Source organism: Stigmatopora nigra, chromosome 1 (genome assembly GCF_051989575.1).
Source record: "Stigmatopora nigra isolate UIUO_SnigA chromosome 1, RoL_Snig_1.1, whole genome shotgun sequence".
NCBI lineage: Eukaryota > Metazoa > Chordata > Actinopteri > Syngnathiformes > Syngnathidae > Stigmatopora > Stigmatopora nigra.
In genome coordinates this window covers 11,909,542-11,932,666 of record NC_135508.1, presented here as the reverse complement: position 1 = coordinate 11,932,666, position 23,125 = coordinate 11,909,542, and the positions used below count along the sequence as shown (strand labels likewise).

General features: G+C 38.2%; 2 protein-coding genes across 3 annotated transcripts in view; one reads left to right on the top strand and one right to left on the bottom strand.

The window, feature by feature from the left end:
• mtor (mechanistic target of rapamycin kinase) overlaps window positions 1-23,125 on the bottom strand; it is a 52,285-nt gene that overhangs the window by 9,823 nt on the left and 19,337 nt on the right. For both annotated transcript variants that reach the window (XM_077715935.1, XM_077715946.1), the window contains exons 29-39: window positions 14,980-15,055; window positions 13,957-14,096; window positions 13,143-13,243; window positions 12,589-12,704; window positions 10,408-10,485; window positions 9,663-9,770; window positions 6,438-6,563; window positions 5,394-5,525; window positions 4,304-4,419; window positions 1,135-1,252; window positions 496-693 (exon numbers count right to left, since the gene is read on the bottom strand). In XM_077715935.1, the coding sequence (XP_077572061.1) occupies window positions 496-693; window positions 1,135-1,252; window positions 4,304-4,419; window positions 5,394-5,525; window positions 6,438-6,563; window positions 9,663-9,770; window positions 10,408-10,485; window positions 12,589-12,704; window positions 13,143-13,243; window positions 13,957-14,096; window positions 14,980-15,055 (1,309 nt within the window). The remainder of the gene's footprint in view (window positions 1-495; window positions 694-1,134; window positions 1,253-4,303; window positions 4,420-5,393; window positions 5,526-6,437; window positions 6,564-9,662; window positions 9,771-10,407; window positions 10,486-12,588; window positions 12,705-13,142; window positions 13,244-13,956; window positions 14,097-14,979; window positions 15,056-23,125) is intronic.
• On the top strand, window positions 19,983-21,964 carry angptl7 (angiopoietin-like 7). The gene is made up of 5 exons (XM_077722835.1): window positions 19,983-20,418; window positions 20,741-20,841; window positions 20,936-21,130; window positions 21,265-21,460; window positions 21,575-21,964. The coding sequence occupies exons 1-5, from the start codon at window positions 20,064-20,066 to the stop codon at window positions 21,742-21,744; spliced, it is 1,017 nt and encodes a 338-aa protein (XP_077578961.1). The 5' UTR covers window positions 19,983-20,063; the 3' UTR covers window positions 21,745-21,964.

Here is a 23,125-nt window from a genome sequence, read left to right as displayed (position 1 = left end):
TGCATTATTATTATTTAGAGGAACAGTCAAGAATGTACAGTAGCGATTTTGACAATAATCCATTGCAACATTGATCTATTTTCTTTTTACTTATTTAAACATCTTTCTTTAGAATAACCCTTACAAAAGTTGTGGGGGTGCTGGAGGCTATTCCAGCTGACTAAGGGAAATAGGCAGGGTACAACCTGAAGTAGTTGCCCGCCAATCGTAGGGCACAAGTAGACAGGCAACCAATCATGCACAACCTTACACCAAAGGACAATTGGAATTGGTCAAAGGCTAATCAATGCTTGAGGTGCTGTTAGCCAAAGTGTAGTTCACTGCAATTTACATGAATAATTTGACACAAACTCCACACAACGGGGAGCTATCTTGCTGATTATTACACCCATTCCAAATGTTGGCTCAGAAGAATACAATACTACCTATTTTTTTTTATTACAATATTTATATCTTGTTGTAACAAATGACAGAATCATTTTGCACTGATCTTACCTCATTCACTTTTTTTTGTCCTGGTGAGGGAACAGGACTGTGGTCATTGCCGTCAACTTCACTGTCGCTGTTGCTGGCTTCACCATTCGCACTGGCACCGCTGGCGTGTCGTAATTTCTTCTTCTCATCACGAGCCTGGTTCTGATGTTTGTAATGCAGCACCGCCTCAAAATTCATTACTGCCCAAGCATGCCAGGCCTGTCAAAAGATGGTTAAAAATTTGAGCGAATGGAAGGGGGCAACGAATGGAAATGTCTTCCACCAAGATGACGGCCATTGATGTCATTTTTTCCAGCTTATGATGAGACAAAGAAGTCTTAAGGAATGATCCAAACCTGTGTAAATATGTGTGATGTTTGTGGGGTTATGAAACCACCTATTAGAAGCTCAATAGCTTGTGGGAATTGGAGAGGACAGATGGGTAGGAAGCTGGGGAGGTGTGTAAAGAGCAAACATTCTTGTAGCCTTAAGCACTGTTCTGGTTCAAAAAAAATTCTCATTCCCGGCACCAAAAAGGAATAAATAAAGTGTTTTTCTGATGAGGAAAACCTTTATGAAGGCATAACTGGTTTGGTTTACTGTGTCCATATAGGTTGAAAGAGAAGGGCTAGGATGTAAAGAGTAGGAGGTGGAGCTAACCTTGTACCAGTTGCGGTCATGTTCGGTAGAGTGGCTGTAGTACTGCAGGACTTTGGGGATGGTGCTTTCATTGATACCTTGCAGACTAAGTTGCCACTCCCCCAACTTCAGGAAGCACCTTAGTAGGAGAGGAATACAAATGGGTCACATATGCCTTTCATAATATATAAATATGAAAACAAACCATACTAATACATTTTCAGTCATCCTTTGTAGGATAACAAAAGCAACAAATTGCTGAGAATCGCTGATTAAAGGTCAGAGAACATCATAGTTGCATGAAGTTCAGAAATAACACTTCAGATAGCTAAAGTTTCTAATAATTTAACATAGTGTCCTTTTGTTCCCTTACATCAGAGAGAAGAGCTACTTGTAGTTTCTATATCTATTGTACGACAGGACCATATGAATTTCAAAATGGCCAATAGGGCCAAGTCAAAGGAGAAATATGATGATTATGATCTTGCAGTCTCTAAGTACCAAGGATAAGTGACAATCAAAGCACTCAGGAAAATTGATTTAAAAAAATAGCCAATTGTGTTTTGACTTCGGGAGAACCAAGAGGGGACTTTTCAAACCTATCACAAATAAAACTTCACATATCTTCTGAAAGGTTCTGGGAGTGCATCCAGATATCCTTAATTATCCAAATGACTTTTTGGTCAGTTACCGAGAGCACTGTAACATTCCACTTAATCCATCAAGCTCTGGATGGTAAGACAATCATGATCGAAAAACTGGTGTCTGGTAAAAGCTGAAAAAACACTCGCAATTTAAACTGAGCACTTGGCACGCACGCATCCTGTTGTCATCTCCTCCATCAAGAGTCCAACAGTCTATTGACAGAATACCTAAACTAAAAAGTTTTTTATGGAGATTATGTAAGTTCTCTGGAATGTTTTACCATGTGTCCGGCTTCATGGGTCGATGTCAAATGGTTTCCTTTAACTGCAGAAAATGTCAAACAGGTTGACTTTTGGGAAAATAGCAGGTTGTGTGAACACCAGGGGATGTCAAAATAATGTGTCATTCGGACAGAAAGCATTATGTTACAGATCCTAGCCACACTAGATAGAATAAGCGGAGAAGGGACAGCACTGAAATTGTCCACAGATAGCTATTGTCCCTGTAGGGAAGATAAAACAAGTTTTTTCAAAAGGGCTCATCTTTTTTTCAACTGGCTTTTTTGATGCGTGACTAATGAGAAGCAATGATCCATGTCTGTGTATTGGCGCAAGAAGTCAGGCTAGAATAAACTCAGCATATATCAAAGCAGAAAAATCCATTTTGTTTCTCCATATCCTTACTCTTCCATATTTTTTTCTGTGGATATCATTAGATTTTTGTAATCAGCTAACATAAAGTGAATTATACAACATATAATACGCACACTACAAAAGTGCAGAGATATTAATTGTGTCTTACAGTATTTAATTTTTCCATTTGGCTGGCCTGATACTAATACTCAGGTGAGACTTATAACATTAAACTATTGAATTTTACATTCACAATAATATTAATGTTATTTCACACAGTCAGATAGTGAACAAGGAACAAACATTACCTCAATATGCCTTGACAATCTCTGACCTAATTCTACTGTAGTGTTGTATTTTGTGTAGACTCCTATGTTTATCTCTAAACACACCAGTTGCGAATAGGTTAGAGAATGCTAGTGTTTATTTTGAATGGGAATAAAAGGAGGCTGGAGTTTTATCCGTCAAATTTGCTCTTCACAACCTTTCACTAGAAGAAGTTTGTCTTTAATCTATACAAAGTTGCATAGACAGATTTATTATACAGACTGACAAGACAGACCAACATAAAAACCTAATACCAGACTCAGTGCTCATACAGAAGACATAGCTGTCTCTGGAGGAAAATAAAGGAAGATATGAGGCCTTAACAGAGAAGGGACGATATGTGAATGCTTTGGAGGCAAGCTGGACAACAACTTGGTCACTACAACAGAGTAACCGAAGACTGGAGTAAATGTGGAGATGGCGACACCGCTACAGTTAAAATCAAGATGAGTGGAGTACTTTCCAAAACCATGCTAAAAAGGTTATGTGGATGCTACAATTGATGGCCGTTTTTTACCTAATATACTGTAACATTTTAGTTTGATAAGCTAAAGGAACCAAACTATAGTACTGCGTGACACAAGGCTGTGTTCAACACAATTCAGCATGAAAATGGTTCGAGAAAATGGTTAACAACTATTAAATACTGTTGAACTTTTCTTTTTTTTCCAAAGTAATACCAGGGAATGTGTTTATTTTAAGAAAGCTAACGGCAGAGAAAGAACCAAAATGTGATTACAGTCCAGTGAAATGTCCAAAAAAACATCATCATTGTTTTAACATATTATAATATTGTGTCATCAGGATTATTTTCCCGATAATTGTATTGGAGAATTTAGAATGGAATCATGTAGCTATCTGAGATATCTTTCAAAGTATGTTTTTACTTTACCATTTTCCATTTCTCAAAATCAGTATCTCAACTATCTTTAATCGGAATCTGAGAACACAGGAGACCAATCACAATGTCAGCTTCTTGAAAAGCGGCAGTTGTAGCTGACAACATGTTAAAAAGATTTCATTCTGTTCATGGTTTCCCACAGCCAGTTGTAACGTTGTGCCAGAGCTGTCAAGCAAGTATTCAGAGGCAGGCGTGAAGACGAAAAACCGGCAATATAGTAGAGGATGCGGATTACATCTTTGACATTTGATGGAATGAAGCCGCCATGTTTAGGCTGCTTGTGAGTGATTGTGTGTGATAGAGGTCTAATTTTACAGAGTGAACATTTACGATTTAGTCACTCAAAAAATGTCTCATTTTGAAAAGAAGAAATGTGAAGGGGATTTTTTTGAACGGAAAAAAACCAATGACCCCCATTGGTACATTTTCCATGAATTAGCATGTTAGGCTGTGTTTTTGGCTAATGTGGAAGTAGAAAAAAAGAGTACATATACAGACGCTACCAATGAAAAAAGAAAAGTGATGGAAACGGCTTGTTTATCTCTCATATACTGTCGAAACATTTTTCCATAGATAATACTAATTTATACCAGCGGGATTCTTAACGAATTTTATAGTATTTGGTAGTACATACTTGAACAGTACAGCACCACATGTTGTAAATGTCTGTACAAAGGGGACAAACCTGGCCATCAATTTGTGGAGCTCCTGTTTGTGTTTTTGGTCTTCAGCTGCAATGGCATGCTGGGCTTGTTGCTGCATCCCTTGTACAAAATGCTGCATGTGCTGGAAAGCATCAATCTGAAGAGGTACAAAATTGATTAATTTGGGGAAAAACACTTTCTATATAGCCACCATACTAATCAACGTTTTTCACCCTGTACGAGAAATCATCATCAAAAAGTCATCATATCATCACAACGTAATACAGAATCAACATCCAAAATATCCCCCACTAAATATTACATCCATCATCTGCAGCTGCTTGCATGTGTGTATTTTGTGTGCAAGTATATTTAGAGTTACAATCAATGAGCAGTACAGCTTGGCTGGAGCAGTACAAAATAAGACCTAGTAATGTTTTTACAGTGTTGTTAAAAAGGTATTTGCCAGATTCTGATTTTTTAGGGTTAATACATCACTTTAAGATAAACATATTTAAATCTCCGACAAATATAACATAAGTGAAGAAAAAAAAGTAAGATTTTTTGTTGTTTATTTTATTTATTAAAAGAAAAGAAATATTTAAAGCAATGTGATCTTATGCTGAAAAAGTAATTTGCTCCTTGTTAAATCAATTATTAACTGTGGCTGTTTTTTCTGTTTGTTAGTTTTCTGCCAGCCTTTTTCAGTTTCTTTTCAATTACTAAATAGGAAAGGAAGATTGAAAAAAAATCATACTTCTTTTTTCCTTTTTTTTTCAACCCTCAAGTTTCCCTGTAGGACTTTGTAGGACTTTCTTTAACTGCTAGGAATTTAGTGGAAACACAATGTTTTTTATCCATCTTTAAACCCAATAAATCATAAACCACTACTTTTTAATAACTGACTCATGCACGTCTAACGTTACAAACTCTCTACAGCGGGATACAATTGTGATGGAAGTATACATTTCTGTGGCCGTAGACCATCATGCAGTGCCAAACTGGCCGGGCCCAGACAGAAAAAGTGAAAATAATATTAAGTGATCACAAGACTGATAGTTTGAAACTTTCAACCCCTTTGTAGTTACTGTATTTCCATCAAGGAAGGGTGAACAAAGAAAGATAACTTACCTTGCGAGCACTCTTCCACATGTACTTCATATATGCATATGTAACATGAGGGTGGGCTGTGGGCAGTGGGTGATCAAGTTGCTTGGAGGGGTCAACACCCAAAAGGAGCACGAGGGTCTTATGGGCCAAAGCCTGGGACGTGAGGAATAATAAAGTCAATGAGGGGTCAATCAATTGCAGCAAAAGGAAGAGCAATGTCAGGATGTACATTTCATGGACTACAAAGTACGGCACGCAATGACAATGTGTCATTTTGGGAAACATAAGAGGGCTTGATATCCCTGCAGCCTTTCATTATATAACTGTCATGACACATCTTTCGAGAAGTAGGCATGACTAAGTTATTAGGAAGCTTTGTGGAAGCAAAAAAGGTAAAAAGGAGAAAAGGAACAGTTGTAGAGAGGTCATTTTTTCCAACACCCTGTGCTCACATTCCCCATTATGCTTGCCACTGCTTTCATTTTCAGTTACATCACACTTAGTCATTTAAACATGGTGTGTTTTGCGTGTGTGCGTGCGTGTGTTTCTGTGGCTGATTGACTGCAATTATTTTCAATCAATAGGAATAACAGTGAGTTCAAAGACAGAACATCAATATAAATGATTTGGGTCGCAATAACTCTTTTTGAAGGTTACTTGCCAATTATTCGTGGTCCAAAATGGTTGAAAAAAATGTTCAAGATGTTGTCGCTCACAGACTTCAGATTTGTATTGGCAGAAGAAAGCAAGTTTGATAAAATACTGTAATTGTGACTGAATCATACTGAATTATTGACAGATGAAAAAACAAAATCACTGCATTGGGTTATAAAACACAGTAGTAGTAGTGGTAATGCAAAGTTTTTCTTTGAGAAAATTGAAGTCCCTTAGTTGCGACTTAGAGTGCGGAAAATACGGTACTCTTACATCTTAAGGAGGATGGCAGAAAACACATCTTGTAAAATATGAATGGAATTATTGCAACTGCAAATTGACATTGATATTTTGACCTTTTTTCAGTGTATTACATTTTACAAAGTGTATGCTTCTGGGAAATGTACTTACCAGACGTCCACTTTTGCCACAGAGACTGGCGTATTTTAGCCACGTCCTCATATCCTCATGAGGGCTGATCACAAGCGACCTCACCATCAGGATTCTTTGCCAGTCTTCTACGATTCGCTGACAACCCTGCGGGGAAAAAATTGCATGGATGAAATGTTTTTTTGGTACCATCTTCTAAGATCCTCCACCCACTCATTATTCACGATATTTTACACAAGAGAGCAAAAACCCTAGATGTCGTTATTGCCATTTTCAAAAACACCCACTCTAGTACTCTCGTCCAACAAGCCAGAAACATAAAACAACAAAAAAAACAGGTCATCATTTATGTATCTTAAAGAACCAATCCCTGACATGATTTACACCACTAAAGAAATATTATAACTGATTTTAACAAGAAAGAGTATATGAGAGAATGGTGCAACTCAAAACTTTATGTCCTTCAATAGAGCAAATGACCAAAAACTTTGTTCCAGGAACGTTTACGAGGGAATCCAATTTTTTACAATTCAACTAGTAGGCCAATGGAATAGTGCTACTGAATAAAATAAGAGAAGGCGTAGGCACAGGAATTCTTCGACAGAAATAAATCCCAAATGAATCAGAAATAGGGAAATAAAATGTTCACTGTCTTTACAGATCCGGCCTTGGCATTAGAAGATCTATAGTTTTGCCCCAAGCAGCCCTCGCAGGATCGTAGAGCACATCTTTTATGATTGGAAAAAGAAGACAGTCTGATCAAGCTTTATTTTACTGCATAAGGATTTCTGTGTCTGGAAATGCATTCTTTTCAACTGTCAAGTCTGAAGCCTTTGAAAAATCACAGAAGAATTTGCCAGGTGCCATTCCAAACCGTGAGAAGAAAATGAATAGGACAGGATAAAAACACGCTGCTTTCCAATTTGTGGTATCTTGGTGAGGAGCATGACTTTCTCATAAGCCAAATATTAACTCCTGCACACAAAATGTAAATACTATTTTCTGACCAAATGAAAGAAACCCAACAGGCACACCACCAGCAACAATGATGGCTCAGCAATTCTGAACATTACCGATTTCTGATAAATAAATTACAACAAGAGAGCATATATATTTTTATTAGCCACCGTCCCACATATTTCCCAGATAAGGGGGGGCTGCTGTACAAATTTTAATTGGCAGACATCTGAGATTTACAAAAGGGCAAATTATAATACAGGCCTGTGCTCGAAGAATCCTTCTTTGGCTTAACACCAAACGGTCTGTCTGACCCTGGTTCCCACCATGAACATCCTTTGCAAGAATTTATAAACATATTCACCTGTTTCATAGGGTTTGGAGCTTTAACAAAGACTAAGCAACCTTGTTGTCATGGCCCAATACAGGGGCCAAAATGAAAGCAATATAAGACCGCCAGGGAAAAAGGGGGCCAGCTAACTTTCTTGACATGGTGGCCTGTCTTTTGTATGCCTAAAACATTTGTCATTTCTTAGTCATTACTTCTTCCCAGAGTCTGGTTCAATTAAGGAAGGAACCCACAAGTCCCAAATCAGACTGTATGGAAATCGATGTGTAAAACGGCAAGTATTTAGCTTAGTGCAACAGCCAAAAGAAGCAGAACAGAAATGGAATGTTACGACATAGTATATTCATCACATCATCTGTCAAAAAGATTTGGTTGAAAAGGCCTTTTTCTTCATCGTATGCATTGGCATCAGATATTTAAAATGCAATATTTCCACCCATTGCGGGGCCACCAAGTACGTGAAATAGATTAAATACTTATGATTACCGTATTTTGTAATAGTCAAATTACACAAGCTCAACGGGTAATATATTTAAGTCGTAGGTTTTGAGTGTGGAGGCAGATTTGAGAATGGATGGATGTTGGGAAATTGTGATCGATTTTTTTCTAGCGTAGTTTTTGCATTAGCAAGATGTTTTCTGGCCACAAAAAGTATATGGGTACTAATTAATAACTCAACAGATTGTCACTTAGGCGGCAAACACCACAGCACACAGAGGCTACATTTCCTGGGAGTACTCAGAAAGGAGCAACTGGTGATCAACACAGACCAAAAGATCAACTCCCCCCTACCTACCCTGTCCAGCTTGTACGAATCCCGGTGCTTTAGAAGGGCAGACAGCATTATAAAAGACAATGCGTATCCTGGCCCCTACCACTTCAACCTGCTGCCCACTGGAATGCGCTACAGAGCCATAACAGCCAAGACCAACAGACTCAAGGATGGTTTCTTCCCAAGAGCTTTCACTATACTCAACTCGAGTTCTGGACCTAATCAAGACTAATTACTTACACTACTTATTTATTATGTTGACCACTTATTTATCTATTACTATTTAGTGATTATTTATTTATCATTATTATAAACCGATTTGTTGTTACGTCTATACTCAGCAAGTGGTGAGCTCTCAACAACATGGCACCGTACGTCTCCAAAAACAATGGAACTCATCCTGCACTTGAGACAGAACAAGCCAGCTCCTTTCAAAGCAACAGTGGCATAACAAGCTTCGTAATATTTAGACCGAAACACTGACACCTCGGTGCGTATGAATATTATGTACTATCACAAGACTGTTCATGTCGACATGATCGTATTTTGTCACAAGACTGTTCTTACTGACGTGATCGTATTTCTCTACAAGAGCTAGTAAGCTATATATGGTGCATTGTTTTATGTGCATTAAACTTTAATGTTAAAGTTAAAATTGGCCTAAGGCTCACAAGTCTTTGTAGGTCTTTATAAGTCTACTTTTTTCCTCTTGTTGCACTGCAGTTAAATTTTGTGAGAAATGCAAATAAAAAATGTAATTTCATTTTATAAAAGGATTCAAGTGATTAACATTATAACTTGATACCATAATAATAAAGATAATTCTTAAGTAACAATTAAGTCCTCGATAGAAAAGCAATTATTCTTTAAACAATTTGTGTTGCATTATAAACAAATAACATATAGAGGAAGCTGCAAAGATTGTCTAAAACCAAGAACACTTATTGTACAAAAATCAGATGTGAAGACAGATGAGCTTTCAGTGCTTCTTTCATACACTTGCGACTATGATGCTTTATGCCCAAAACTGTTAATGTTTGGCATACAATGCCGCCCTTGAGTAACAGTAGCCTTCTCAACATCTGCTCTTTGCTGCATTTGAGCCTTAACACGTGAGTTCATTCGAGTGTGTGCGCTTCCATACATCATGTTGAAAGCCTGAGGTTACCTGAAGTCTCTCCCACCATGTTTCTCTAATGATGTCCCTCCTCTCAGGCACAAGTTTGTACTGAATCACCTCCTCCAACTCAGACAGCATTTGGCACGACACCATTGCCTGGGAAGAACATGAATAGATTTGAGATGATTTAAGCATTTAAATTTATGGGGACAAAATTCTGTAATAGTGTAATAAAACGGACATATGAACAAGCGTGGCTGTCGTAAGGACATGGTCATTACTAGTTCCTCGGGTTTTTGGAAATGCACATGATATTGTGGAACTTCTTGGGAAGATGTCTGAATTGTGCCCATATAATGTGGTTTTCAACTACAATTTGTGGGGAAAATGTCTGTTAAAACACAGACTTAGAGTTCACAATCTGAGCGATCAGTTCATCTAGAATTTAAGCATTAACAACTGTCACAGGGTAAAATTGTGTCCCATTTTGAGAAATTAGGTCACACCTTATAATGCTAGCTTGTTTAAAAATCAGTAGGTACTGTGTCATGGCATACTACTCATGTGCAATCAAAAAATATGTTTTTGTACCAAGAAAATCTGGTTGATTTCTGATTGTTAGACTTCAGACAATCACTTCAAATGTGATGACATTTGTCTAGACTCTAGACGTTCATGATAGCATTGTAAAAAAAATAAAAAGCAGAAACCTCTTCAAGACAGATCAAACTCATAATAGTTTTTGAAAAGCTTGTAATAATTTGCAATAAACATAACATGTTTTATAACCTACTCCATAGGCTCGACTGTAACTCTCTCCAGCCATGGCTGTCAGCTCCGCATCAAGGAGGTCTCTTGCTTTATCAATGCACTGCAAAACAAATATAATTATTCAATGAATGTTGTCAACAATGCTCTCATGCAGAAAAAAATACCCCCTTTCCTAAATGGAAAAACAAGTTTTGTAACACTGAATCTGGAAGTTAATGTTCAAGGATACCTGGTGTCTATCTAGTTTATGGCTTAATGGAAAAGTAGCATAATCAAAAATAGGCATTTATTTTCTTTGTATTAATAATATTTGGGTGCAAGTAAATTTTAATGTCTCAGCATATTGTTATCACAAGGGAAGGTAAAATGGTTGACTGAGGAAGTTATTGCAGGTCAAAGTAAATAGCTGTTTGTACCCAACAGCCAGCAAATATTTATCCCAGGGAGAAGAAGAAGGTCGTCATGCCAAAACACCTGTGTTGGCATGCGGAACAAGAGGAGGGATAGGGGAGAGTAAGGATGGGACAGTCAGACTGTTTATCCACAGTTCCAGTGATGGGTTTTTATAGGCATAGGCTGAGCCCAGACGGCTCCTGATAAATACAGTGTCTGGCTTTAGCAAAAGCAAAAATATGGTGACCCAATCCAATCTCTTCCCTAATGATTGTGCTTATATGCACTTAAATAGTTCCCATAATACTACACCAGTAGACCATTAAAGCATGCAGTGTCGGCGTCATTGGCGTAAAGTCTAAAATGTGTAACAATTAAATAAACCCAAGAGGGAATCTCATATAATTAGTATTGTTTCAGAAGATTCTACACTTGAATTGCAGTAGCTGAGTTCTGTGGCCGAAACAAAACATTTGGAAAACCACCTCAAATAAATCACAGATATATTCTGGAAGCTTGAGTGGCAAAAGAACTCGTCCATATAAAATCAGAAGGACTTAAATGTGCGGATTAACAACAAGATCCGAAAGAATGGACTGAGTTCATGTTGATGTTTAAACTCTCACCGTAGATCCATCTGCTTTTCATTGACCATTATTCATTTTGAGTGGCCTGGTGTCAATAAGAGTAAAATTGCATTCCCCCATTCATTTGATTCCTTCATGTGTCCTTCAGGCCACACCTGGATCTAATTTCTGTCTTTGAGGGGGTTAGGTGGGGATGGCCAGGGGGCATAGAGAGTAACTCTTTGCCGTAAAAAGGGAACGTGCTGGATGAATCCCGGGAACTTGGAGGAACAGGTGTTTACTAATGTCAAAGCTAAAGGCTTGCATTCATTGGAAGTCTTGGAAAGATTCCCCAAAGACTTCATCTCATTTGCATAGGGAATTTGGCTCCAAGGAAATGGACTTGAGGGCCATAGGGCTGCACATTCAAGATTTTACAAATAGAAATACATCCAAATCCTTTACCAAGAGTAGATATTGTGAAACAAATAAACATTTGGAGCCATGTTCACACTAAAGTACTTGCGTTTTAAACTGCACCAACTGCATTTCTCAGGTTCAGCCTTTCTACTTCATATGACATTTAATATTTTTTTACTCTAGCAGTCCAATATTTTTCCTGCAAAATAGTATTACCACACACTTGAGGACGAGTAGAATTTTACATCCTCCTCCTGCCAAGCACGTGCCCTCAGAGGCTGTGGTGGAGCTAGCCACATCATAAGTTACACCGTAGACCCTCAGTACCAAATGCCTTTGTAGATCTTGCATCTGGAAATGACTGCTCCTAAGAGAGCGCATTGCTTGAACGGTGTAAAGTTCTTGTGCTTGCTTTTTGGTTTTGGTCAAATATTTTCATTGTATTGCATGGCAAAAAGAAGATTTATTCTAACCATCGGAAAACTACAAAAAAAGTACTCCCTTTATAGGAAGGAATATGTTTTGAAGGTAACCTTTAAAAAAAAAAAGATTAAAAACCTTTGTGAACATGTGAGCCGAAGTGGGAATTTAAACAAATATGGAATGCACGTGAACATTTTTTGTATCCTTACGTTGTACAATGCGGTTGAGTTTTAACGGACTGTTCAAAAGACGAATGAAGATTCCAGAAAATGGGAGGCTATAAAGTGTTCCCATGCCCATTCTTTATTTTTTCTAAAAATATAGCCTTTAAATGTACTGTACAGTCAACGGGGGCTGAAAGTTCATTCAAGTGGGTGTATTTTCAATATGATGCAACATACCTGTTGAGCCAATGAGAACAGGTCCTGATGGAGGGCCAGCACTGCTCTGTAAAATGCACCATCATGTGTGTCTCTTGGTATCATGCATGTGTATTCCTCCATGCTGTCCCAGTGTCCTGATGGCAAAACAATCAAGTATAAAAAGAACCGTTCAAGGCCGTGATGATTTATTCACCCTACCTTACCATTGTATATATAATTTATGAATTGAATAACACATGCAGATCAAACAGACTACAGCCTGACTTTTAAATGACAGATGGCAAAGATAGTCCTTATATACACCGCTCTGCTGGTTGAAGGCAAAGCCACAGACCACAAGTCTCAAAGGATGCTCTTTGACCACGGCATATGTCTGTCCTCCCCTATAATGAATTGTTTTATGAGTGCCCACTACCATGTTATGTGAGAAGGGGTTGTTTAAATTGCATTCAGTAACCCATTTAACTAGATCGCAGCAGTTTTAAATGCATAGAAATAATGTAAAAGAACTGCTCACAATGAGGTCATATTTGCAATCGTGTATGTGGATATGATTAAATTATCCAAGTTACCTAGTCCCCAAGCGGCCGCGGCAGCCATGCGAGCCATCTTAGCCTGGGTTTCTTCACTGACAAGAGTCCACTCCTCACAGCACTGCTGGTGTAACTGGCCCCTAAAAAACAGCAACGACATAATCAGCAGGGGCTGCGAGTGTGCGTGCATAGTAAATGATAGTGGTACATACTTGACCCCGCAAAGAACTATGTGTTCTAAAAAATCGGATCTTCTTTGACTCATGAGTCTGACAGGTATTATGTAATCTTCACACTTAACAGGTTCGCCCACAGACAGATAAAGCTAACTGAAGATGAAGTACTCTTTGAAACTCACATTTACCAAAATGGCACAATTGACAACAGTCAGACAAGCAGATGGCCATCTCCTTAATGTCAAAATTTCAGTGACTATTCACATTCAGTGTTGGGATTTCATGGACATTGCTGTCTTTTGTCCTAAAAAAGGCAATTTGAGGAGTAGCTGCCGCTATGCAGTTTTCAGTCTGTCTCTCCATTCTTTCCAGAGTTTATTACTTCAGTCAAATCAAAAGGAATTGTTTTGATCCTTTCACCCTCCTTTCACCCCATCCAAAAGAACGTTTGCTGGGCATATTAGGAAAATACTGCATAGGCAGAGAGTACAGGGATATTGATATTTCAAACCATATTGACAAACTCAATGTCATAAACTAAGTGAAGAAAAAAATAAAATTTGCTGACATTAAAGACATAGGTAATCAAGAGTTTATGCACTAAGCTAATAAAACAAAAATGTTCAGTTTGTATGAGGTATTTGCTGGTGTAAGACAAGCTCTAAATGATCACGTACCATTCTCCCAGGGCCTCTAAGCAGCGCATTCTGCCCAGGATGAGCTCTGGATCCTCTTTGTTCATGTCAATCTTCTTGTCATATGCCACCAGGGCATCTTCCCACTCATGGAGTTTCTCATACCAGGTGGCTTGAATTTCCTGTAAAAAAAACAAAACAAAAAACAAAGCACATTTAAATAGTTGTAGTACACATTATTTGGAACTTAAAAGATCAATAAAAATAGATGGTCATTACAAAAAAAGACTGTGATTTTACTAAATTGAGGAGAATAGGCTTCTGTACCAATATTGCAATCTTGTGTTGCTATCCAAGGGGTTGTTTTTTTCTCCACCATTACAAATAAGAAAAATGAAATTCTTTGGTTGTTTTTTCAATTCGTTAAACTGGTTTATTTGCAACGGGATGCACATAAAAGTTTTGTCAATCACTTTAATATTTATATTTCTTAAAACAGGGGGAGAAATTCTCCCTATAAATGACAAATCAGCGATGTAAATGGCTTTGCCACATGTTAGTTTTTTAGAACATGGTGTTCTGCGGGTATACAGCTGGAATGATCAAGGGCACCCCCTAAAGAGTTGTTAGACACAAGCCCAAACATTACCGAGTTCATGAAGGTTATATTTTATCAGGAGCATATATGATGGTGTAATAAGGTAAAGGTGTCAATAGGAATTATCAAATCCAGAGCCAAGTTTCTGAAACTCCATATCCCGCAAGAAAAAAAAAATCAATGTAAAAATTATGTAGTACGTTTTTCTTGTTGGGTTAACAACCCTTAGATAAGGCTTATTTGAATAGGGAGGGGGTGGAAAACTCCATGTCTACACCCTTTTCAATATAGATTAAATATATTCAAGAAACAATGACATTTTGAGTAAATCTTTACATAGGATTACAACCTTTGACAGATCTTACAGTTGTAATACATTTGCCATCTTTTGCTGTCTATCACAGCAAATGAGTAAAAAAAAAATCATTAGTGAAATTCATCATACATTCAGGATAAAAGATACTTACCAGTTCACCAAAATGTTTCATGGCATACTCCAACACACCTGATGCGGCTTCTGGCTGCTGCAGTTTATTGTTGATACTGAGGGTAAAAAATAAAAATAAATAAATATGTTTTAAATTACAAGGTTTTCAGTTGAACTCGTACACATTTTCCTCTGTGCAATTTCAGACCCATTTTGCTATGATAGGTCACAAATGTGTTGCCATAAATCCAACATGAACACACTGAACTCAACATCTGGAAACACTACTTTGAAAGGCAACTCTAATGAATTTCCTTAATGGCAAAACGCATGAGTGACCACAGCCAATATATCTGGAGAAATTAGCCATTTGATAAATGCTGGTATGCAGTGGAGTTCCTCCGGATATTTTATGAGGGATACCCGAGTACATTTGCGCTTTGAAACACAGTTGAGGTCAGAATATGATGAAATGGCTCATCAAGTGACCATTCCAAACATTATAAAGCTGCTTGTGAGATGTGAGTGTGTGACAGGTACACTTAATATTCACACAAGTGAGTGACTTCAATAGGAACCAAATGCATTCCTTCACCATGGAGTCAACCTCCCCTACACCAGCCCCTTACATGTCCTCTCTCACTACATCCATGTACCTTCTCTTCGGACCATATCTATACTTGTTCCCTGACAGTTCTACCCTCAACATCCTTCTACCGATATCTCTCCTCTAGACATATCCAAACCATCAGAGTCTACTTTCCATGACCATGCCTAAGCTTTCATACTCTCTCTTATTAACCCATTTCTAAATAAATAAAAAATAAAATCAATTGATACTCTCCAACCTGGTCAATCATAAGGACCTCAGCACCTTTATCTCCACTACTTTTAGCTTTGCCTGCTTTATTTTTACAAGAACTACCGTCTCTAAGCCATATATCATAGCCAGCCTTACCACTGTCCTGTAGACCTTTCCTTTCATCGTCGCTGACACTCTCCTATCACATAACACACCTGATACTTTCCTCCAGCTGTTCCACACGGTCCCTCCCTTCCTTTCCACATTCTCCATCAGCCTGCACTGTTATACCCAAGTACTTGAAGTCTGCTTCCTTCTTTACAGCTACTCCTTGTAATTTTCATTGTAACAATCTTCTCACCTTAACCCTCTGTTTATTAGGTATATCAACTCCACATATGGTGCTTCCAAGGTAAAAAGAATAATAATCATAAAAATCTTAACGCTACTTACAACTATGTGGCAAATTAATTCATTATTAATATCCATGTTCTGTGAGGGTCATCTGTCCTAATACATTTCCTGAATAAACACTATATTACTACAAGAGGGAGTACACTAAACTCCCACGTGGCACACTACCTTTTTAGCTTTAAAAGAAACTCAGAGTTATCATTCTCCAAAGCAGCTGAACAGGACAGCTGTAAAATCGGTAAATAAGGACACATTCTGCTAAAAGTCGAGGCAATCTGTTACACGGAGTGAACATGCAATTAAGCATACAACCTAGCAACAGTGCTGGAGAGCAACTGGTGGAATGACAGTGTCCAGCAGTTTATATAATCCCACAACAATAGTTGCTATGGGGGGCATAGACCTTTGACACCATTAAACTTTTTTTTTCCTTAACCAAATAGGTTCTACTAAATATGAAGAATATATTTTCTTCTGTTCAACACAGGAAACAGAAAGCAGGCAACAGTTTCTGTTGGTCTTTTTTTGTTACCCCAGGCCTGTTGGGCTTCCAGCTGGAGAAACTATTCGAACCCTATCACCAAGTTGGAGGCCAGAGCAGACCATGTTTCCTGCGCTTGTCACCTTCAGGTTTACAGGCCTACAGAACAAAGTGGCTCTGGTGCCCCCAATCCTAAAAACCTGGAAGTGACCTCATTGGAATGCTGCTGTTAGTGTATGTGAACGATAAAGTCTGGGCTTGCCTCTGCATACTTACAATTTTCTTAATAGGGTTACCGTGGAAATATTCCCTAATTTATGTTGAAACATGTAAAATTAAGTGGTGCAGAAAGCATAGCTAAAACTTGCTCACTCATTTTCTGAACTGCCTTATCCTCATTAGGGTTGCGGGGGTGCTGGAGCCAATCCCAGCCATTTCCAGGCCAGAGGCGGGGGACACCCTGATTCGGTGGCCAGCTGATTGTCGGGAACAAGGCGATGGACAACCATGCACACTCAAACCCATACCTAGGGGCAATTTATAGTGTCCAATCAGTCTACAATGCATGTTTCTTGAATGTGGGAGGAAACCAGAGTACCCAGAGGTAACCCACACACGCACGGGGAGAATATGCAAAGTCCACAAAGTTGGACTGATCTGAACTTGAACCCAGAGCTGTTAGGCCGATGTGTTAACCACTCGCCTCACCAGGCTGCCTATAGCTAAAACTAAATTAAAATAAAATCAACTGAGAATTGACCCTCATCCATAGAACACGACAGAGACTAAATATTGTGGGCCCTTGCATATATCCTGTCACAACATTTCTCTTAAAATCATTTCTAATTGCACAAAAATGTGCCTATTCAGACCTTTGGTAAGATATGAGAATTGGGGCCAATTTACACTCTTTCCCCACAGGATGTATGTCTTAGCTACTTGTTTGGAGGGTGGCAAACTATTAGCTGATGGAGTGGCTTGCATTTGCTGTATAACAGATACCACCTGGCAGCCATCACAAACCTAAGCCACCAGGACATCTGAAGGTCTGCCAAGACATGAAGTCAGCCAGTGAGCTGCACAATGCCCCCAGTGTAGTCATGGAAAATAGAATAATAGTGTGTTACATTTTCGTTAAAACACCCTATAAAAAAAACTGTTTTGTTTCTAATACAAAATGAAAATACAAACCCCAATTCCAATAAAACAATGGTAGGTATTTTTTGTTATTGTTCATTTATTTGTTCATACCTCTAAACTTAAATCACAGTCTCCCAGTAAAAAGGAGAACTGATCAATTTGGTTTAAGTTAATTTCTTCTCTTTGCTTGTACCTGTTTATTCTATAGTCACTGACTGCATTAAATTTGAAGGAAAGAGGCCTACCTCAAATTCCATCCAACATCAGGTTTAATGAAAACAATAACCACAGTGTATGTCAGTAAACAAAGGCTTGAAATAGTGCATCATAATAACAATTCATGTATGAGAAAGTGGGAATAATAGGCGAATTGCCTATAAACGATATATACCGATAGAAAAGATTATGAAGACTGGACAATGAACATTATGTTGTAACTCAACATTTTGAGAAATAATTGTCTGGTTCTTTTTCACCCCAAGCAATTGAACCCAAGAGTATTCCGCTGACAGTTTAGCACCAGTCGTCACTGCTTAATAGCAAAACATATTTTGGTAATGTATAGTGGCAGAAAAGCCTCCAGTGAGCATTTTGTTACTATAGCGTTATGTCAGCGACCATTTTAGGATAAATGCAATTAGCGTAACAGGTGGTCAAAAGTGTCCCTACTGAGGGCTAAAAAAAATCTGGTGAAGAGATTGGGTTGTAGGGTGCTTTTGGTGTGTATATTGTGTAACATCTAATGAACTGAATTAGAGGGTGTGTGTATTTAAGTGTGCTGTTCCTTAGGAAAAACAGTGAGCTTGTAAACATACACAAACAACATCCAGCTGAGTGTGTTAGCTCTGAATGAAAGAGTCCAGGGCAAGCAAAGAGGAAAGCAATGCCATTAGGATCCATTAGAAGCAAGTGAGATTTATGAGATTTTTCCGCCAAGAGTATGACGCACTTTAGAGACTTTGGTTATAGTATTCACGAGTTTAATGACCAACTATTATCACTTCACAAAACGCCCCTTTAATACGGAATTCAAGGACAGTCACAATACTAAATGATAAAAATGTATTTTTTGATTTATATTTAGGCAACATAAGCCATATTTCCTGTATTATCTTATCTGATTGTGATATTGATTATAGAATTGATAACTGGCAATAAATACAATTAAAACACCACTGGAAATATTTTATATGTGTAAGTGTGTGTGTGTGTGTGTGTGTGTGTGTATTATTCATTACCTAATCAATCATGGTGTTTCCTCTCTAATTAACAGAAATGTAAAACTGAATTCGAAAAATATTACGACATGGAAAACTGAATGTAATAAATCTAGAAGTGCCATGTTCTTATGTTCTTCAGAATAGAATATGATAGAAAAGATGTTTGAGAAAATGTATAAATTTAAGGGCAAAATGTTAAATTCCATGGTTTCAACACATTTCAAAAAAGTTGTGACAAGGCCCTTGTCACCACTGAGGCATCGTCTCTCTTCTCTCACCAGTCTGCAAATATATGGGGACCAAAGAGACAAGTTTCTCATGTTTTAAAAATGGGAATGCTTTCCAATGCATGTCTAATACATGCCTCAAACAGTTCAACTGTCTTAGCCCCGCTTTGTCGCATTAGGCTCTTCATGATGTGCCAAATTTTCTATGTAGGTAAAAGCTCTGGACTGCAGGGAGGCTATTTTACTAACCAAATTCTTTTCCCATCCTAATTTATGAAAACATCATAAATGTCATGAAGGACTACGTTTACATAACACAACAATTTTGCTCAAGAAATATACTGCATATAAAATTTGCAGAGGTAGCCGAGAACGCACAGAAAATGCAAAGGTTCGCAAAGGAGCAAGTTTTTCTTGTATCCTAATCATTAAAAGTAATTTGGAGAATTCTGAAGTTGACTAAATTTTCTAAATGGAGTTGAAATTTCAAACAGCAACTTTGATGTTCTTTTTTGCTCTTTTTTATATTATTTTTTACTGGAGACATTAAAAAAGTTACTTTCCAAAGGGCCAAGCAACAACCAGCGCACAAGTATAGCTTCTGTGGACTTAGTGAAAGTAAATTGTAAGAAAAGGTAAAGGGGCAGGGATGAGAAAGACTTAAAGCTAGAGGGTTGAGCACTGGAAAAAAGGGGTGGGTTCACTTGCAAATACTTAAGATGCTCTGGGAAAGGAGATCTTCATTGAGGAAAACAGGGAGAGGAGCTGTTCAAAGAAGAATTACTGAACCATCAAACCTTGACAGAGTGCATTTAGTTTCTGAACGCAGACTGTCAAAAAATGTCAAAAGCCAATCTCAGCATTCTAGCAGTCACCATTCTTATGGTGGCTGGGGCAATGGCTCAGAATCCTAGGAAGACACTGAAACCACCTAAGCCACCTAAGGCTCAGTGCTGCGATGAGGTACGTTCTCTAAAGGTTCAAGTGGCAAATCTGACCAGTCTCCTGGGGGAGTTGAGTCGCAAGCAGGAGGTAGACTTGATGAATGTAGTAAGGCAAATGTTGGACCTGGACAAGCAGAACCGACAGCAGGAAGCCAGGGTAACTGAGGCTGAGAGCAAGTATTCTGAAATTAACAACCGCGTGGAGATCATGCAGCTTCAGACCCTACAATCTGCACCTCAGTCAACATCAGGTAAGCATCAATAATAGCGGTTGTAATTTGTATGATTTTCATAAATCCGTAATCACTTTCATCTGTATTGAAAACAAAATCCCTCATCTGGAACTGGAAATACAGTCTGGCAGACTGTCTCACAGACCTTAATTTAAAACTAAATGAATTCGGTTAAAAGACAACACTAATCAGGTGTCTGTGTTAAATTTTTAAAACAAAAAACATTCTGTTCAAAACATACAGTAAGAATTTTGCCACACATTGATGAAAGTAAAGAAAAAAAATATTTTATCAAATGATTTGCGATTTTATAATAACAACCCCCCCCCCCTCCATCCAGAGGCCATATATGACTGTGCATCACTCTACAGCAAAAACTACAGGATCTCTGGCGAGTACAAAATTCCAAAAGATGAGTTTTTAGGAACACCTGAGCTTAGTGTAAGTAATACCAAAGCCCTCTTTGCATGGTCTAATTTTGAGAAAGAACGACGATCACTTGGATTTTTACAATACATTATGAATATGCCTTTAGGTGTTCTGTGATATGAAAACAAATGGAGGTGGCTGGACTCTAATTCAAAGGCGTAAAATTGGCCTGACGTCATTTAACCGTGACTGGAAGCAGTACAAAAGCGGATTTGGATCCATTCGTGGAGACTTCTGGCTCGGCAATGACCACATATTCCGTCTAACAAGGCAGCCCAGTGTGCTAAGGATTGAGATGGAGGTGGGTTCTGCTCGAGAGAGTACAGGGTACTTTCCAGAAGACAAAATACATAATGCATAAAACTTTTTAAGGACCAACAGCACACAATGCACACACAAAAGGTAACACAGTGCCAATAAATATTTGAAATGCAGGACTGGGAAGGAGAGACACGTTATGCTGAGTACGGCTTTTTCACCGTGGCCAATGAGCTCAACAGCTTCAGGCTCTTCCTTGCCCAATACCGTGGAAATGCTGGAGATTCCCTGCGCTACCATAACAACACCAACTTCAGCACCCTCAACAAAGACAACGACAAATGTGTAGATGACTGTGCTTCATTACGCAAAGGTAATTCAAGAAACTAAAAGTAACAACGGAACAATGACTCTTTATAGGAGAAATGCCAAAAACCTAATATCACTCTTCAATTAATTGTCTCATATCAATCTAATTTCTTTCTAGGTGGTTACTGGTACAATTGCTGCACTGACTCAAACTTGAATGGAGTTTTTTACCGCTATGGTGAGCACATGAAGAGCACAGATGGGATCACTTGGTACGGATGGCACGGTCCCAACTATTCACTCAAAAAGGTGGAGATGAAGGTCCGGCCTGTAGGTTTCCCGCTATAAGTTTTACAGCTGTACATCCTGGATCAACATCACACAAGCGTTCCCTTATTCAAGATCAACCAAATGATGGATTGTCCTCAGCTGCCAAAGAAAGGCACATTGTTTGTAAGTGGCCTGATTAGGTTTGCGTCAGTTGAATGTTTTTTTTTTATATACCGTGCGATTGTAAGTTGTAGTTGTGTGTAGTGTATTTATCAATAAAATATTGTATTTTCTAAAATAGTATGTGTGTTCTTTTATCACTGTACCACATGAGTGGCTGGATTATGACTCATTTATAGTGCTTATAAAATAAAATGCACCACAACCTCACTCAATGAGTGTCATAATGGAGAGTACCAAAGATTTATCAAAATAAATACAATGTTCGATATGAGTAAGTCTATTAAGAACATTTTAATTCTTGGAGTGGGACCAATTATATTGGAATTAGGCTGCATATTTGGTCGTGGCTGTTCAAGTATGAAGTTTCTCATTTGTAAAATATGCAAAGAGCTGTAAGTATGCACATATTTTATGAAAGAGAATAAACATACATGGCTAACATATTTGTCAATTACAATAACTTCCCTACTTCTGTGGCTGCATAGCAATAAAATATGACCAATTTAATGCATATCACAGTATTTCTCAACATTCATTTCAAACCTAGTTGCTTTGACTCTCCAACCTCTGGCTACCTCCGTACACAAAGGCTAAGGCTGCTATCCCAGCAATGAAGACCACACACAAACCCAAAGCATACTCTTCTCTGGCATTAGAAAAAATGCGTGCTTCATATTCTCAATTGTGCAATGATTTGATCAACGAGTTCTTAAAAGCACAGGCATTCTTTAAAAAGTATCAACAAAAGAATACTTATTCTATATGAGTTCTGTGGTAGTGTTATTTGTAAATTTTCATTAAACAAGGTGCCACATGAAGTAAAAATAAACATCTAATTATGGCTGGAATGCTATCCCTTCCTTTTTGGAAGAAATTGACAGTGGAATAAAGTCCACATAAAGACCTATGGAATGTAGGGAAAAGCTCGCTAATCCAAGTCCACAAACGTAATCAAACTGGTGGAATCGACCGAAAAACATTGTGGAAAATATTAATAATGTGAGCATTTGTTGAGCAAAGTCCCATGAAGTTTTATAAATAAAATGGGCTCCCGTTGTATGAACTACAAGGCCCTCATTTTATTGACCAGCCTACCAAAACACTGCAGTCACATCACAAAATGAGCCAACAAGATAACGTCCAAACTCCAAAAGCATGCGCAATGAAAGACATGTCTGTACAAGAGACCAGACAGGGTCAAAAATGTTGGCAATGGACTGCAGCTGCTAGACAAAGTGGAAACAGGGTTGTGGTTATCTGTCAGTGTTTTGGGCTT